The 15,575-nt window shown below is 40.9% G+C and overlaps 1 protein-coding gene across 1 annotated transcript in view; it reads right to left on the minus strand.

Annotated features, from left to right (window-relative positions):
* The window catches only part of LOC106497456 (VPS10 domain-containing receptor SorCS1), a 309,481-nt gene that overhangs the window by 75,185 nt on the left and 218,721 nt on the right, over positions 1-15,575 (minus strand). The window contains exons 6-8 of the mRNA XM_067299556.1: positions 12,248-12,312; positions 3,397-3,515; positions 1,702-1,791 (exon numbers count right to left, since the gene is read on the minus strand). Of these exons, the coding sequence (XP_067155657.1) occupies positions 1,702-1,791; positions 3,397-3,515; positions 12,248-12,312 (274 nt within the window). The remainder of the gene's footprint in view (positions 1-1,701; positions 1,792-3,396; positions 3,516-12,247; positions 12,313-15,575) is intronic.

Here is a 15,575-nt window from a genome sequence, read left to right on the forward strand (position 1 = left end):
ATAGCAGCCTCCCAGACAGCCACAGTTCCACTGTAGCTCCTTCCAGGCCAAATGTAGCTCTTCAGCCTTTGAAGATATTCTGAGATTGTGACAAAGCATTTTATCTCCTTAAACATCTGCCTCTTGCTTTGGGTCAAATAACACAAATATACTGCTTCCCACTCATGGAGAACAAATTGAAATTTAATAGTAGTGCATTTTCCCTCTCTCTCTCCAGAGATCTCAGAGATGGTGGATAGCTGAAGAAATAAGTGTGGGGGTAAAGGAGGCAACCATCTCGAAGCAAGTGGTCTCTTTACAGATGGTCTGAATCAGCTGTAAATGACAATTCTGGTTGGGCATTGCAACAACTGTCCTAAAAACGCAGTTCCTTTGCTAAGGGGTATTTCAAATAAACATCTATTTAAATTTGATCTGTATTGACAGAGCAATTCCTTCCTGCTTGCACAGGAAGTTTTAAACTATGCTTTAGAGTAATACTTTTAAACATGACTGAAGATTTTGGGGCAGCCAGAGTTTCGGGTCTAACACAAGTGCAGGGTTTGCCTGGGAGTGTAGAAACAGGTACATTGGGAATTCATTCCCCAAATCTGTAAATCTAGAAAAAAAGGGTGTTGATCTTTTCTGGAAAGAATTTACTGAAGTTATCTTACATGGGATAGGTCTCTTCTGTGTCTTCTGGCAGGGTCCACAAAATTCTGTAAGCTTGGGTTTTTGGTTGATGTAAAAAGGAGCAAAGAGTACAATGGCAGAGCAGGTTAGGCATGGCACTGAAAGCATGGGTTTGAGCTGCAGTCTGGATATATGATGAAGACCACCTCCAGTCAATCCACTATAAACAGATCAGTTGGGGTGAGGAGTCAAAGACAGTCAGCTGTGATAACAGCCAAATTATCCCTTTGAATATTTCCATCTACAAAACCTGGTATTCTTGCAACTTCTAGGTACAGGCTGACCTTGCACTTGTTTTCTTTTCCTTTGGCATTTCCAGAAGTTAACCGGTGATTGTCATTTGCCTTCAGATGTTAGATCTCGCATAGAAACCACAGGATCATTCGCCACCTTTGAACTTAAGTTTCATTAAAGCCATGCTATCAAGAAATAAAAGACCGTCAAAAAACATTCTCTGTCTTTGTCTAAGAAGCCATTAAAAGCTCAGCTGCAAAACTGTGATTTCTTCAAAATGGAGCACTTTTTCCTCTACTAACTGACATATTTTAGATAGGTCTCTTAAAAAAATGCAGCCCCAGAAAGCAGCAATATCCTTTCAAGCTCCAATGCTAATTCACCATTGTTCTTAATTAGGGAAGATATGGAGCAGACACACAAAGAATCTCTTTGCTTGGTTCACATTAAAATCTACTAATGAGGCAAAGCACAAAAAGTGACCCACGCAGGACAGGAGCAGGAGAAGGGAATTTTAAGACCAAAGAGAACCCCCTCAAAACATTGTTAGCTAATCATAATGAAATGGGAATTGACGTGGACCATGGCATCAGTCTACATTTCAGGCTGATGCCCTTGACTAGCCAAAGCGCTGACTTCGTTCCGAGTTCTTTTCTGCTTACAAATGTTCTCCTAAAGAATAATGACATTTTCATTCATTGCAGCTCACCCTGTGATTACTACTAGGATTCAATGATTTCTGAACAATTAAAATATCTCTAGGTACACATAAGCATTCCAGCAACAGCAGCCTACCTTGGGCAAGGAATACTTTGGCAGCTTCATCTGTGCAAATGCATTCCTCCTATAAGAAACGTAATAATGTGGTCTTCCTCCTGATGTCAACTATGAGAGAAGCAGGCAAGTTATCATCAGGATTTTTTACAGTCTTTTTTTAATAGCGTGAAAAATATCAAGCAAAAACTGTCAAGGCAAATACCACGGTATGGTGGCAGCGGCTTAAAACTGTAGTACTGTGATAGGTGATAAATAACCATTGATCAAACTAAGGATGGTTTAAAAAAAACAGAGTAAGAGGAATCCCATTTTCTGTAAAGACAAAGGCCAGAATTTCTGGTGAGAGCCTGAGGAAGGTGAAGTCCTGGCTTAATTTAGACCATTTATGTGCCCTCTGCCTTACCACAAAACGGTCTGCTCTTTGCAGAGCTGCCATGCAGGTGACTGGTTAGATCAGCAGATTGGCAGACAGGACGCTTCATTTCTATTTCTGTCTGGCTCTGGATCCTGTGTGGCCTTGCACAAGGCACTATTTGCATGTGTTTCCAGATCAGTTAACATTCACAGCTCCTGAAGACAGGAGACGCTGCAGTGATTTGGTGTTTCTGTGAATCAGGCTATTTATTTAAGTGTCTAAATATTAATGGCAATACCTTGAAAATGCTATTTTAAAGCTATGTGTGGTTTCATTTTCTACCACCTATTAAAGAGAGGGGGAGGAGGAAGAAGGGAAGGCTGATAATGTTATCTGGCTCCCAGTGCTGCTGAAGCATAATCAATGTTTGCAAAGTACTTTGAAATCCTTGGATGAAAGATACTGAAGAACAAATATTCCAAGGGATCCTCCATGCAGAACTTTGCTTTAATTACCTGGTATATGGGCTTATCAAGACTTCTTTTTAGCGGTGAGTGTTTTAAAATGCAGTGCAGTAGTTTAAAATGCAAGATGCATCATGCAAGTTCATACCAGATTAGGTAAAAATAAGAACCTCTCTCTTCCCTCCACCCCTAAGCATGGCAGAATACGAATGGTCTGGGAGACCAGTTGAAACCTAATGATTTCCAGTTCACCTCCATATTCCTTACACTTCTGTTATTATTTTTTGTCTGTTTCGGCTCTTAGTTAAATGGACACTGGCAGCAGGCTCATGAAACCCACAGTAGTTTGGATTTATTCTCCGGCTCTCACCTGGAACACAGCTTGGCTGAATACATCTTATCTCCAGCCTTTTCACTGTAATCACAAGTGAGGCATAACAATAAAGCCTGATTACTCCTCCTCCTTCAGTTCTTCCCTTGACTCCCTCCCTCCCTCCCTTCTCTATTTCTCTCTCATGCTCAGTAAAAGCTGTGGTCTACTGCCCTTGTGACAGCAGAAAACTGACGTGTCACTGTAAGCTGGGGGGTGAGATCTACTAGCCCTAGAGTGCAGATGAGACTGCAGATTACTCCAGTAAAATGGTGGATGCTCCAGCCAGGAACTCTGTGACCCTGTGGTGATGAGATACTTGAAGCAGAGGTTGAAGGAACCCTATTAGCACTCAAATGAGCTGCTACACTCCACTGAGTGCCTTTATCATGGATTCAGTGTTGCTGATTAGTTGGGAATTAATACACCTACACACACACACACACACACACACACACGTAACAAAGGAAGGGAAGAGAAAATAGAATAGAAAATAATAAATAAGAGAAGAGGGTGTTCTGCACCTGAACAAAGACATAATCATCTTGGACGATCAGGGAATTATGGTCAATATAGCCCGGAAAGGGTTTGCTGCGGGTGGCTTCACTGCAGTTCTGCATCCTGCAGGTGATGTACTGGGCATCTGAAAGGAAAAGGACAAAAACAAGATACTTCTGAGATCCTGAGCACAGATTCTTCCTGTTGTCACAAACCTATTTGCTGAGGCAGCAATTCTGCTTCCCAGCCTCACATGACATGAAGTGACACCATCCTTTCCACCCAGCACACTTCTTACCCTTATGTACCTGGTAGATCTGCCCTCCATTGCTCTCCTCCTTTAAATTCCTTCCTTATTCACTTGGCTTAGCTTCCCATTATTTCTTTCATTCCATTCTACATCAGACACCAGAGCTACATGTTGCTCCTTTGCATCAAGAGAAAGCCAAGCATTGCTGATCTGATCACTCCAGGCCACTCTGTGCTTCCATGCAGCATTCGAAAATGCAACATAATGCTTGGGGCTCAGGTTTGACAAAAATTTAGCCAAGAGTGTATCTTTCAGCGCCTTTACCTGCCCTTTTGAGTTTACTTGGATGATACCCAGGCTTAAGCTTAAACCAAAAGACTAACAGAGTGAGGGAACAACAGAGTTGTGAAAGATCCTTTACATAGGCAACAAACAGCCTGAATCCTGTGACTCCCAGAGCGACTGTGGGTCTGAACAGTTGTTTGTATTCTACAGGACAGATATTCTCCGCAGTGAGCTTCTTTAGCTTCCCTATCATCCGCATGGTGGGGATTCACTGTAGGGCAAGACAGCTTCTCCACGGTCACAGGCCCGAGTTTACTTCAGAACACGGTCAAGGTCTAGAGCACGCACAAGTGCAAGGACACCTTCAGAGAACACCTGCCCCAAGGTGTCACCACTGAAAATCCCTTCCACAGAGCACCTCTGCACTTCCTACTACACTTAAATTCTGGAGAGTATTTCAGATCTCCTCCTGTTCAGGAGTCTTACCTACTTCTCTCTTGACAGTGTAGGTGAACAGACTCTGGCAGACCTGGGCAATCATTACAACCTCACTTGAAACTAGAGGCCTTAGCAGCTTCAGTCTGTCTTATGCTTCAAAATAAATGGCCTAAATACAGCCCTAAAGCCATCCCATCCACCATCACCCTATGAGGCTTCCTCAACTCCTGTTCTGAAGCACTGGAGGATGCTCATCTTCTAACCCATCACCTGAATAAAAACAATTTGAATTTCTTCCGGGTGGTAATTTATCCCAGAATACAGAATTCTCAGTATTCAATTTAGGTTCTTTCAGCTCAATTATGAAGTTGCACTTTGTTTAAGGACAAAGCTCATTTGCAGGGAGAAGGATTTTGGCATTTTAGTATTAGCACTTATACGACAGAAACACTACATGGCATTTAATCTTAGAGCTACTTCTAATCTTCCTCCTTGCTGGAAAAGACAGCCCCTTGTTTGATATAATTACCACCTTCTGATCAGAGAAATAGAATTTTCCACTGAAATAGAAATGGCTGGATTTTTCCCATTTCATATTTAATCTTGGTTTTAATTAAAATCTATCATTTGACATTTCTCTCCTTGTTTCTAAGGTTTGTTGACTTCTGCTTGAAACAGACATGCAAGGTAACGAACCTTCAGGAAAGTCTGATGAGGGTGATTTTACTCTGGCATTTGCAGAGGTCTTGGAATATATAAAGTGCTAAGTACTATTAGTCACTGCAGTTTATAACGTTTTACGCTTTCACAGCTCGCTGCAAAACATTAATTAATACAGCCCAGACAGCATAATCAAAGAGCATTTTTCTTCACAGGGACATGATTTTTTCCACATTAGCCACGAGAGGGCAGGAACAGACACAACTCCCAGTCTGCTCATCCCAATGAACTCAGAAAAGTTCCCTTTTCAAAGCAGTTCAGCCCTCTGTCCCCCTGCTCCCGGGAAAGAAAGGGGCTGGGGGGTCAGAGCCTCTTCTGCCGCTAGTACTGTGTGGTACAGCATGTACCTTCCCAGCCATAAGATGAAGAATGGACATGCATCTGTCCATCTGCAACACAACGAATTCCCACTGATCATGTAAAATCAGTCAACTGTATCATGAATAACAGATCCCCACACCTGCCTCCACATTCACCTTCTCTCATTCTGTCTCAAGAAGAGTCCCGAGTGAAATGCCTGGCTCATCCTGAGCTTAAACAAAGTGACGTGCTGGGCAGTCGGTTGAAATGGCTGACCATGCCACCTCCTGAGCTGTCCTGTTGGCAAAGCTGGGTGACTTTTCACACACGAGACTGAATCACATGGCAGAGTTTTGTAGGATCAGACGTAGGATTCAGGAGAGGAAGGGGCTGGGACAGGCTGGCAAGGAAGATTAAGGAATCTCTTCCACAAGGAATTTTAAAGACCAGACCAAGCTAACCTGGGATTAACCTGTTAGAGGTGACTGAAGTCCGTTTGGTCCCACAATAATAGAAGGATATGGAATATGCCTATTCCTGCTATGATCGCAGGAGTCTATATAGCAATGATTGCACCATTGATGGAGATTTACTAAAGCAATTCCTGTGAACTTTTACAGTGCAGTTCTCCATAGCTTCAATTCTAAAATGCTAGTAATAACTACTAAAGGGCAGAACACTGGAATCAGTTAAGCTAATCTCCCAACCCCTGACGTGCACACCAAGAAAAGCTCCCTTTGCTACGTGAGACAGAAAGAAGGAAAAGTAGGCTTCTTGCTGTGTCTGGATCCCTCCTTCTTCCTAAGGAAAGTTTTGCTGTGCTCAGATTAACTCAGTGATTTTGTTTTGGCATTTGATTCTCATGGACATTTTGTGTGATTCCATTGGCAGAGCTTTGTAATTTAGCATTAATTAATGTCAATTAATGTATTCAGTTGCTAAGCTCTGGAATTAATTTCATTAGTTTTCCCACACAGATGTCTTCCCCGCCATAGGTAATTAGGACATTATGCTTTTCATTTCCAGAACCCTCACCTCCGACAACAGCTGCTGTTTTTAATATACAACAACAAAGTCATGCTGTGCCTAGAGAGAAGAATATATAGCAATTCCCAGATTTTATCCCCACCAAACACTCAGATTTAGACAGGTTTAGACATATAGACTAGGATTCTTCTTTGGGAATGGCAGTTACTTCTAAAGAGGACAGAAGAAAAGTCACAGAACAGAAGGATGGAAGAGATGCCCTACAAGGGAAACCACTGATAAGTTAATCTGTTTCAGTGGTCACAAAGAATTGTGGATTCTAACACTCTCAGGAACTGAGAGCCAGGGGGACCCTATGACATGAGATGCTCCAATCTTTTCTGTTTAGCTCAAGGTCTAGCTAATGTGTTTTCAAGGGAAATGCATCCAGCCTGTCCTAGAGACATGTTCATGGCTCAACTGGTGGAGATGGAGGGTTGGCAGGGGTTACCAGAGGTTGGTGAGACTAGGCAAAAGTACGCAGGTGAGTGTCAAGACCCGTCATAAAGCAGAGTCAGACTTCCTGCAGGATGCTTTGTTGGGAAGTGTTATTTTGGCTAACACTTCAAATGCTAATATCCACTGCTTTCCAGTCTAAGCTTGCATGGATGCCTTTGGAAAAAGTTGTTTGATAATAAAGAGATTCAGAGAAAACATCCGCAGGGACTAATCATTATTGATGTATCATTCCTCCTCTTCCTTTTTATTTTCTTGTTTGCAATTCGTTGAGGAAGTATCCCGCTCTCTACAAATAAACTCACTACAGGACAGATCAGGAGTTCAGGCAAACAGCATCCAGGCAATTTATAACTTTTTTGCCTTGCAGATTTACTATGGAGTATCTTAATTCATAACTGAGCAGCTTAGACATGAGGGACAGTTTCTACTTTTGAAGGATGACTAGCACTCACTGACTAATGAACCATAAGAACATGGTGGCAACATATCTCACTGAAAGTTCCAGGTGTGTAACCCATCTCCAAAAGTGACTACTAACAGAAGCCTAGAAAAGATTTAAGAATTTGTCCAGGTGCCTTCGCAACCCTGGTAAACCTTTAGTATCCATAATATCCTGTGGCAATGAGTTCCACAATTTAATTGCATGTTCTGTGATAATTAAATTTAATCTTCCTACTACGCTTTTTAAGAAAGACATTGAATGACTGTTCTTTATCCTTTTCCATCTGGTCTGAATGCTCATTTGTGAAAAGTTTATGATATGGGAATATATTCACAACTCTCCAGCAACTGCAAAGTAATTAACCAGCAATGAAGATCAGTGAAATGAAGCCAGCCCATTTACTAACTACTCACAAATCTGCTTTTATTCTGCTGCTCCTCTTTCTTCATTGCACATCAGAGTCAGGAGTCTTTCTTTGAATGGGGGAGTATATCCTCTGCTATTTCTACCATAAGGATATAATTAGAAAAACTAACCAGCCTCATTCTCCAGGACAAATACTAATCATCAGCTGCAATCAGGAAAAAAACACCGCACAGGTTTAGGGCACTATGGGAATTAATTCATAGCTCTAGCTATGTTAGGAAAGGACTGTAAGGCTAGGTTGACCACTTGCTTTTTCTACAGAAGTGATTATTTTGTTCTTCCTAGCAACATCCTGTGAAAACAGAAATTAAAGTCTTAGCACAACTTTGTGATTTGGACACCGCTGACCAGATGCTCAGTCCCTGTTGAACAGCAGAACATACCAGTTGACTCCAGGTGAGGCTTTGATCCTATCTGCAATCACGGTAGCATCTAATTACCTTTCTTTAAAAAAATGTTTTGTAAATCAGGATTGCAGAAGAAAAGCAAAGGAAAGAACAATACTTTTTAAATACCAGGAACTCTACACTTCTGCTAGCAGTCCAGACAACCCCTTAAGCTTTTTTTCATCTACTCATTAAAAAAAAAAAAGGTAAAAAAAAAGTAAAAAAAAGTAAAAAGTAAAAAAAAAAAAGACATTAAAAACTTCATTCAAAAATCAATTGGCATCCATCTACATAAGCACATACATGTCTCAAATTTAAGAGTTGGATTTCCTGACCTGCATCTATAGAAACTGTCACTTAGACATCTTCTGAGTCAGATTTGCTATTCTCTGGAGGGCCAGTGGGTACCCAGTTGATCTCCAAATGCCTTGGAGGAATCTGCTTTTCTAATTCTATTCAACAGCCTGGATTCCTCAATAGGGATCATCTGAATAAAAATTATGGTCCCAAGTCAATTAGCATGAATCAGGCCTTAACGGGATAAACCTCTGCAGCTCAAATCAGAGAAAGCCATTTATTCAGGATCTTTCAGGGCTAATGAATTCTTCACAAATCTAAAGCCAACAGGGCCTTAAGTTTATGCACCTTCTAAAACAACTTAAAGTTGCATATGAGCAAACCTGGATTTAACTTCCCCCAGTCACTTTGCTTGCTGACTGTGGTGGAGAATACAACAAAGACAGACTTATGGTATGGTTAAGAACTGTAGGGGATTAATTGCCTTAGCGGGATGTTGACCTGAAACTAGGCAAAAAATGCCATAATTCCTGCTGACTTTGCCAGCCTGCTTTTGATTCTGTTCCAAAATCAAAGCACAACACCAGGGACACCCAGTCTTACAAATGAAAATGTGAGATAAGGTTCATGTGAACTTTTTCCAACTAGAAAATCAGTTTTTACTACTGTGCTCTCAGCCCCAGCCTGACTCAGATTGGGCTTGAAGCCTTTAAAAATTAAATGAAAACATCACTTCTCCACTTGGATATCTGACAAGATGAAAATTCGTCTGGTGGTCTCCAACATTTACACAGCGGGATTAAAAACACAAATGGCACTGTTTACCCCTGCAACTCTGTCAGTCTCCATCAATACAACTAAATTGCATACTCTGTACTCAGTTTGTCCAGTGATACCTGTATCCTAGTTCCATATGACACAGTGAACTTTTCAGTGTGTTTAGAAGGAGTCCAGGTTTTTATGGATCCCAGAAAAAAAAAGAGAAGGGAAGATGTGAGCTCAGGCACAAAATTGTTGGCCAAATCCTCAGCAGGTGTAAATCATCATGCCAGTGAAGTTATACTGATTTATGCCTACTAAGAGACTCCTATTTCAGTCCTTGTAAACCTTTTACATTATGTATATAAATACAATAAATAAAATGCACAGACAGTCCATAATCAGGGAGCAGAGATACAGACTTATTGGTATTCTAGGAGAGAAAGTCCAAGACTAAGGTTGCTGCTGATAGACATTTTCAGACAACCCTGCCAGGGAGATGGGCTAACACCACACTCTGCTGACATTTCTACTTTTTTCCTCACCCAAGCTTCACTCGTACTGCTCAACTTCTGCTGGAAAAGACAGCAGCACAAGAATGGAGCTATCTTATTACTTGTACTGAGTTCAGCATGTTTTTGCTTAGTCCTTATGTTTCCACTCCAAGATCTTTTATTTATTTATTTTTATTTGGTAAACTCTCAAAAGACATCTGCCAACCAAAATATAAATAAGTGAATGCAAGAATGTAAATAAGTAACAAAAAAAACCAACACGAAAAATTATTTGCAAATTAGCCTCAGCTTAAAAAAAAGGCCTCTCTCTCACTTTAAAACACTTCACTCCATCACCTCACCTGCAGCAACACACCAGCTTCACCCCAGGGGAGTAAGGTTTGTTCATCAACTGGAAGGTCATGGTTATGGCCCTTCATCCAGGAAAGGAGACTGGTTTAGTACTTATGACTCTAGGAACCAAGTGACCTGAATACACCAAGTCAGTCATGGTAACTAGAGTAACTGACCACGTGCACGCTCTTAGCCTTCCTCAGTCACAAAATCCTGTGACCTGCAGTGCTTCCCAATGTCTTTTGGCAAAAAATGCTGTGATATGTTCCAAGCTTTCTGCATCCAGCTGCCTGCCTTAGTCCTCTGCCAGAGACCAGTGGTCCCCAGAAGAACTGGCAAAACAGAGCATGCACTTAATGTAAGTCCAGCATTCTAGCTTACACTGCTGATGAGCCGGGGACCTCCTGATTTGTGGGTAGAAGTTTCATCCCAATGACTGTCCTTCAAGGGAGGTCACCACTGGCTGAAGGTTGGGACAGCAGAGCTAGATTCACTAGAGCTCAGTTGGCAAACAGTAATTTGTTATTCCACAGTCCTTCACTTACATGCCTGAATCCTCAGTGAGGCCAGTTTCATCTACCTGTTTCTTGGTTTCCACCTTAAATGCTATAATAAAACATACTAATTTGTTAAGCATTCAAGAGGTCCTTTGCAGAAATAGCTGTGCAAAATGTTCTTATTATAGCCTGAGAACTCCAACAGGACCATTCATGGCATTTGGAGCATGGCACCCACCTTCTTGGCCCAACGTGAACTGAATATCCTTCAAAAGCCCCCATCCCCAGCACACAGTCCCAGAACATAGCTCCTTACACATCGATTGCAGTGCTTCATCTCAGTTACCTCAAACTCCCAGTGTCTTAAAACAGTAACATTTTGTGCCGAGTTAGGCACTGTCCTATTAGAATATTTTATTCTCATTTAGCATGTCCACAGTAACAGAAAGCCTCATGTCCCTAGCCTTGCTGCCACATTCAAATAAGTGAAATTGAGATGAGCAATAATAATAGGAGAACACAAATGATAAGAAATAGAGACAATAAATTCTTTCACTTTTACTAATCTTGCATATCCTGAAAAGGAAAGACCTTTAAAACTTTATGATTTCTATCCCAACAGTTTCCTTTTAAAATTCATCTTCCAAAAAATTCTCTTTCATGCTAAATTTAAGTGAGTTAAAAATGTGATTATCTTAAAGTTACCTTTTCAGACAGTTTTTTTGAGTTTCCAGTGACAAAATATACCCTTTAAGTAACACCACTGAATTTGGGGGTATAATTCAGGGGAGATTTTTATTCGTTTCTTAAAGAAGTTAATTGACTGCATCATTAACACATACATACTGCAAATAGCAAAAATCTGCTTGTTATGTTGCAGTAAAGTCACTATTTAGAGAGGAAACAATATGGAATTACAATGAGAAGATCCATGGCAGCCAGGCTTCTTTGGTGTGATGCATGCCTGAGGCAATCTAGTACTGTGGAAAAGAAATCCATGGAGGAAGATCTGCAAAGGCAGGAGAGCTCAAAGATAAACCTTGAGGAAGCATAGGTGGGAGGAAAAAAGGCCAACAGGTGGCTCAGGGTGCCTGAGAGAATTTACAGCCAATTAGGAGAATATTTTGGAGTTTCAAGTAAAAGAGGCCACTGGAGTGGAGAAAAGCACCTCAAGAGGCAGAGTAGGGAGGAAGAGGAGCTGATGAAAGTGAAGGACAATGACAGGACAAGTAATTACAGTGAAGAATACATTTAGGCTGGTCATTAAAAGAAGGTTTCTAACGTGAGAGAAATGAGGTGCTTTCAAAGGTAGAACCTAAGGCAGAGCATCCCAAGCCTGTTAAAACAAGTTTGGTAAAGCTATATATAAGGTGATATTATGTACTGCGTGAAACAACAAACAGCTGGACTCCGTGACCCAGGAACTTCTCTCCAGTGTCATGTTCCTATCATCAAAAATCAGGTAGGAAGAAAGAATAGTATTGTACATTCTGAATCTAAATAGTGTTTATCACCTGCTCCTCCTTCGCGTGTTCTCAGCTCCTTCCACAGCCTGTTAATCTCAACTTTTTGCTTTACTGGAAGGACTTCTCTTCTAACTGACCTGCCTTGTACCAGTCCAAATCCCTCATATTATGTGAGTGAATCAGCAAAGAGAAGTCAGATCTCCATCATGATGTTGTGTGGTTCCAAGAATACAAGGGCAGTCCAGAACACCACGCTATCTGGAAGGTGAGGTACTTACGACCATCCACTGTCTTTGCCTCCAGGTGCACAAGGTCAGGCTCTCTACCGGACCCCATCATAGACCTGTAAGAGAAAGATTGATGCAAGTGCATTAAAACAAAAGATATTATGGGTGATATTGTCAGAGACATTCATTTCACAGATAAGGTTTAGCTGGAACTAAACCCATACTCACAAGTAAGAGCTGACCATTTCAAAAGCATTTTGGAGTCATCCCTAAAATAAACTTGAAATTTTCAATGAAATTTTACCTTTTTATTGAATCAGTGCCATTGTACTTATGAGTTCTTCATTTCTGATCCCCTTACTTCCCTTCTGCTCTCCATCTAGAGAATATTCTTTTGTCTTTTGATTGATGCCTGAAATTCTGATGTGTTCCCTGGTTTGGCTGGTAGGATGTATTTCAGTTCAGGGTGGGATACAGCATACTTTAATTGATAGGATACTGGTGTTTTCCAGAATACTAATTCTAGATGTTCCTTTATATTGGACATTTTAGGCACATTTGCTTAATTGACATACCTATTGATCAATATTCCGTCATTAAGACATTAAAAAAAAAAAATCATCCTGAGACATTTTATTTCTTCTGATCTAATAAAAACAATGTTCCTTTAATAAAAGAAATGTCAGATTGACTTGGGAAATGACTGTTTTTTCACTCTGAATTAACAAGCAGCAACATCAAAGCATACAGTACTGCACATAAGGGGTTATGGATGAAAGCTTCGCTTCCTCTGCAGAAGGTTCCACTGGACGGGCATCGTCTGCCTCGACAGCTCTCTGCAACTGTCCAAATGGTCTCTAGTTTGATGTGCAGTCTGAATTATAGCAGCGCTGACTGCAGGTATGTACCACTCCCATTTTACAGTAACCTCAGCATCATCTCTGACGGTCAGCCTTGTTTCTGGTCTTGGCCCTACCACCCAAGTGACAATTCCAGATTAAGGCTAAGGGTTAAACAACCAGTTTGTCAGCTGCCTGACCTCCAAGTTAATACATGCGTGAGAAAAGAGAAACATTTATTTCCAGTGATAGACAAATTAGATGCTGTTCAGTCCAAAGACTCATTATTTTTCAGGAAATCAAAAGTGAGGTTCAAACAGCGATTTAGACCTTAATTCAGTTCCCACTGACTGCAATCAGAGGCAGCTCTAGTCCTTAATCATCATGCGCACTAACTAATAACCATTATAAAAACGTTAACAATAACAAGACTATTTGTGTTCTGATTAATCCCTAGCTTCTCATGATGAAATCTGTAACAATTCTTTAGGTAGAAAGGCTTTTTTTTTTTTTTTTTCCCTTCTCCCTCCTTTGCTGGGGTCTGTGAAAAGTTTCTGAAAAGACTCAGTGCTAGCATTGCTTTCATCGCTTCTCCATTTTTAAGTACACATATTGCAAGGTCTTCTGCTCCTAAGCATCCACCTCCATTTAAAATCTCTGCTTCATGAGGACTGACACCAAGCAGGTAGGTGGGGAATACCTTTCTCGGGCTTTTTTCCTTTTAGCTGCTATAATCAGCAGACTTAGGGCCAAATGCTGGGCCTGCTGGTTGCAATTCAGTTCAAAAAAAGAAAGAGTCTAGTGACAAACAGCCCTAAAAACTGCAGTAGGACTAAGCTTGTACTTTGCTACACCTCCTTTTTATTCTTGTTTATTCAGCTGACTTTAAGCACATCTGTAACTGGGCTATTTCAGATGATACAATACAGCTTTGTGCATTCTTATTCCTGACCTGACACAGCCCCACGGGGATGTGAACTCTCCAAAGAAACGGGGATTGCATTTCATGGACTTGAGCACTTTGTCTCTTCAGAGACACGCAACAATGGCATTCATTCAGCAAAGGACTTTTTGCCCTAGTTAAAGCCTGTGAGCCTACAATCAGGTGCTTTCAGCGTTTCCTCCTCACAGCTCTATTCTGACCCCCAGCAACACTTTTATTGCATCTTTTTGGGCAAAGACAGCTAATATAGAGTGAGCTATGTCTCACTGATGGATGGGATGTGACTGTTGCAGTTTTTTTCACTTGTGATATGAGCCATAATTTACATTACTCTTAAATGTCTTAAGAGCAGTGTATAAATATCTGGACCCACCAAACCCTGAAAGTTAGAAGGCTGCACTGATCTGCATACTATTTAGCCTCACACTAGGATGGCCAGTATTGGGATTGCAGAGGCTTCAGCTCAAGGCAGAATTGAGTCATCAATTGTCCCAAGGATGGACAAGACAAGGATAACTGAAATATGACTTGTGTTAAACATTACTCTTCTACTCAGGGGCTTCATTTCTTTTGATATCTCCTAACCCCTTGCAGATTAGAAATGTGATGAGAAACTAAGATGAAAACTAAGGTCTGGAGAAGCTAAAGGAGTTTCTAAAGTCAAACAGGACATCTGAGGTAGAGGCAAGACCTATATCCAGATCTCCCTATCCACTAGATCTTTCTTCCTATTTTAGTACCTATACATTCCATCTTTTCAATGTAATAGATCTAATTTACTTGTGACAGCACCAGATCACAGTCAGGCCCATAATATTTCATGATAACAAAGAACAATTAGGTGCAAAAGAAAGGCAAAATACAAATACCTCTCTGCTCACATCAATATTAGCTGTATACAACTGGCACCCAGAAACATATCACCCGCATCCAGTCTGTACTGCGTGCTTACTGCTCAGAAGCTTTAAAATGTCACATTTCTCATGCTGTCTTGTTCCATGGTAGTCCTGTGATATTTCTCTATGCATCCCTTTATACCATCTGCAAAGTCACATAAAGCAGTATTTATCTTACCCAGTTATACACTGTAAATGTTCTACCTCTGAGCTAATCACCCTCAACTCCTTTTGCAGGCAGTGAGAAGAAACAGGCTGTTTTGTGCTGTGGTTCATCTGAACTGGTTTAGATGCGATTTCATGAGGAGAAGAACTTTAGCCTAGAAAGGGCTGTTTCTCTCTACTAAATATAAGAAATCTGAACACATACAACACAGGACTCCACATTTGACTATATAAAGGTCCCAAAGCAGGTAATGCAGCAAATGTGAACATGTTTATTACCTACATTTAAAAACTCATATTATTGATAAGCTATTGATTGCAAGTAAAGGGGAAAGGGAATGTCCTGGACCACCTTCTGCTCCATGAGAGAGGATTGCTTGATATATCTTACCTTCAGCTTTGGTATTTACTATATGGCACATAGAGGCCTAGAAGACATTCAGAAATGCAATATTGACCACAGAGAACATACACAGGAGATAAATACCACATGTTTGGTTCCACTGCACTTGAGAATACATACTATGTAGGAAGAC

This window comes from Apteryx mantelli, chromosome 7 (genome assembly GCF_036417845.1).
Source record: "Apteryx mantelli isolate bAptMan1 chromosome 7, bAptMan1.hap1, whole genome shotgun sequence".
NCBI lineage: Eukaryota > Metazoa > Chordata > Aves > Apterygiformes > Apterygidae > Apteryx > Apteryx mantelli.